This window comes from Lipotes vexillifer, unplaced genomic scaffold, assembly GCF_000442215.2.
Source record: "Lipotes vexillifer unplaced genomic scaffold, Lipotes_vexillifer_v1.1 scaffold3000, whole genome shotgun sequence".
In the NCBI taxonomy this organism is placed as follows: domain Eukaryota; kingdom Metazoa; phylum Chordata; class Mammalia; order Artiodactyla; family Lipotidae; genus Lipotes; species Lipotes vexillifer.
The window spans coordinates 85,777-88,156 of NW_006777115.1; the positions used below are offsets into that span (position 1 = coordinate 85,777).

The following is a 2,380-nucleotide window of genomic DNA, read 5'->3' on the forward strand; positions in this document are numbered from 1 at the left end:
CCCGCCCCGCAGAAGTTTAGGGTTTTGTTGATAATCCAGCCTCTTTCTTCTCTTTGTTGGTGTGACAATAATGTTTTCTTGTGGCTTTCTTGGAAGCCAAGACCAAGCATATCTAGACACTTTTATTTTGCCCTCACATTCAACTGATGGTTTGATTGGGGTAGAATTCTGGCTTGGAAAACATTTCTGTTCAAAATTTTAAAGGCATCCATCCATCGGATGTCTTAGAGGCTCGAGCTCCCATTGTTAGTGTTGAGAAGTCTGAAACCATTTGAATCCTGTTTATTTGTATGTGATCTGTTTCTTCTCCATGGATGATTATAGAGACTGTCCCCCCAGCTTTCTGCCATTTCAGTTTTGGGGGCCTGTTTACATCCTGGTGTAGGGCACTCGGACCTATTCAATCTGGAAATCATGTCCTTCGGTTCTGAGAACTGCTCTCGTATTACTTTGATTTCCTCCCTTCCTTTTTTGCTTTCTGTTCTCTTTTTGGTTATCGAACCTCCTGGACTGGCCTTTAACACATCTCTTCTCTCCTGTTTTCTATGGTTTTGTCTTTTTGCTCCACTTCCTGGGTGATTTCCTCAACTTTATTTCCAGTCCTTTCTTTGAGTTTCTTCTTTTTGCTATCAGATTTTTATTCTCATGAGATCATTTTTGTTCTTGGAATGCCCCCTTTTTAATAGTATCCTGTTTTTATATCATAACCACACTACCTTATCTCCCTTTAAAATATTAGTGAAAGTTTTTTCTTTTTTAGGTTTTCTTTTTCCTGTGTAGTTTTGTTTGCTCCAGATTTCCTTGTTTATTTGTTTTGGTCTTGATCTTTAGTGTAGAGGTTTCCCTAGATGTCTGGTGAGCCTTAGACACCTGCTTATACGTAAGAATGTGGGACGAAAAGTCAAGTTTAAAGCTCTAAACACATGAGTGGTGCTTGCTGACCGTGCACTTCACTGTAAGGTGATCTGGCCAGGGCATTTTGTTAGGTAACCTCTGGTGAAAGTATTTTCAGGTCTTTCCTCTTGGGGTGGCCACATGCCATGGAGAAGGTCCTCTGGGACCTGAGAGGCCAAGACGGTGCTGGGGGCAGGTGGAAGGGGGTCTCAGCATCCAGGGTGCATACATGTTCACTTCCCATTTTCATGTGGCACTCACCCTGACCTCAGCCGTGTCCAGTGCCCCTCAATCTGGAGACCCACTCTTTTACCTTCTCCAGAGAATAAATCCCAGTCTTTTTCCTGTTCAGAACACAGGAAAGGGCATCTGGGGATCTGTTTCTTAAACACATTAAACAAATCCTTTTTAGTTTAGCCTTGATTTTCACCTCTACTTACTGAAGTATGTTTTTCTGCCAATTCCTTAGGCTCGGGGGGATTTTGTAGTGTGAATCAAGCTTTTTTTCTTTGCTTTCCTTGTGCTAACTTAATAGTCACTTTTCTTGATTCTGCTTGCTTTTAATCTGATTGGCGGGTCCTAATTTCATTGGTGTTGTCTGCTCCCCTGTTTTCTCCAATTCTTGGGGTTTTGCCTTTGAAAAACCTCTTAGTGTTATAGTGAGATTCTTAGGGAGACAAAGTAGAGTACATGTGTTCAAATCTGTCATCCTTACCCGGAGTTCCAAGGTAGTAACCTTAATTTTTTTTTGAAAAAACCTCCTTTTGAGATTCTTGTTTGCCCAAGCCTCCTACCTAGGCTCTAATACAGGGGCACCCTCCATTGTTAGAGAAAACAACATTTGGTAATAGTAGCATAATTTTAAGAACTGTTATCATTTGGAAGCTTATGAAAGTTTCTGATTTAGGCACTAAATCTAGGAACTAATTTTCTTTTTTAAACCATTATCAGGCCCAAGTCTGTTTTGGTGGTCTGAGAAGAAAAAAGATGAGCTTCTAAAGTTTTGGGAAAACTATATATTAATTATGGAAACTCTTGAAGGAAATCAGGTAAGTGTTTTCATATTTTAACAAATCCTATGTAGATGCAGTTCTTGGGTTTTTTTCCCCAAACATTCTGTAAAAGCAATACAAAAAGGCCAACTTGGATATAGCATAATGGAGTCCAAGCGTACTTTGTTTTCTGGCATAGGTGCAATTTAAGATTGAATATAAACTCAGGAAATTAAAGAATACTTTCAGTTGACTTAAGTTATCATTCAAAGAATTCAGTCTTATTCGATCTTCCCTTGACATTTACTTCTAAAATGTTTACGAGTTTTTAGTTTCTTGATGTTATGAATAATCTCCTAAGAAATGCACACTAAGGGAAATGTTACTTAAAGTCTGAGGTAAATTGTTATTAAGTAAATAATGACCCTATAATGGCCCTTTGATTTTGTAGATTTCCTTCCTTCCTTCCTTCCCTCCCACCCTCCTCCCTCCCC

The 2,380-nt window shown here is 39.3% G+C and overlaps 1 protein-coding gene across 1 annotated transcript in view; it reads left to right on the forward strand.

Moving 5' to 3' along the window:
• Positions 1-2,380, forward strand: part of TARBP1 (tRNA guanosine 2 -O-methyltransferase TARBP1) — a 66,953-nt gene that overhangs the window by 4,518 nt on the left and 60,055 nt on the right. The window contains exon 3 of the mRNA XM_007450805.1: positions 1,846-1,943. Within this exon, the coding sequence (XP_007450867.1) occupies positions 1,846-1,943 (98 nt within the window). The remainder of the gene's footprint in view (positions 1-1,845; positions 1,944-2,380) is intronic.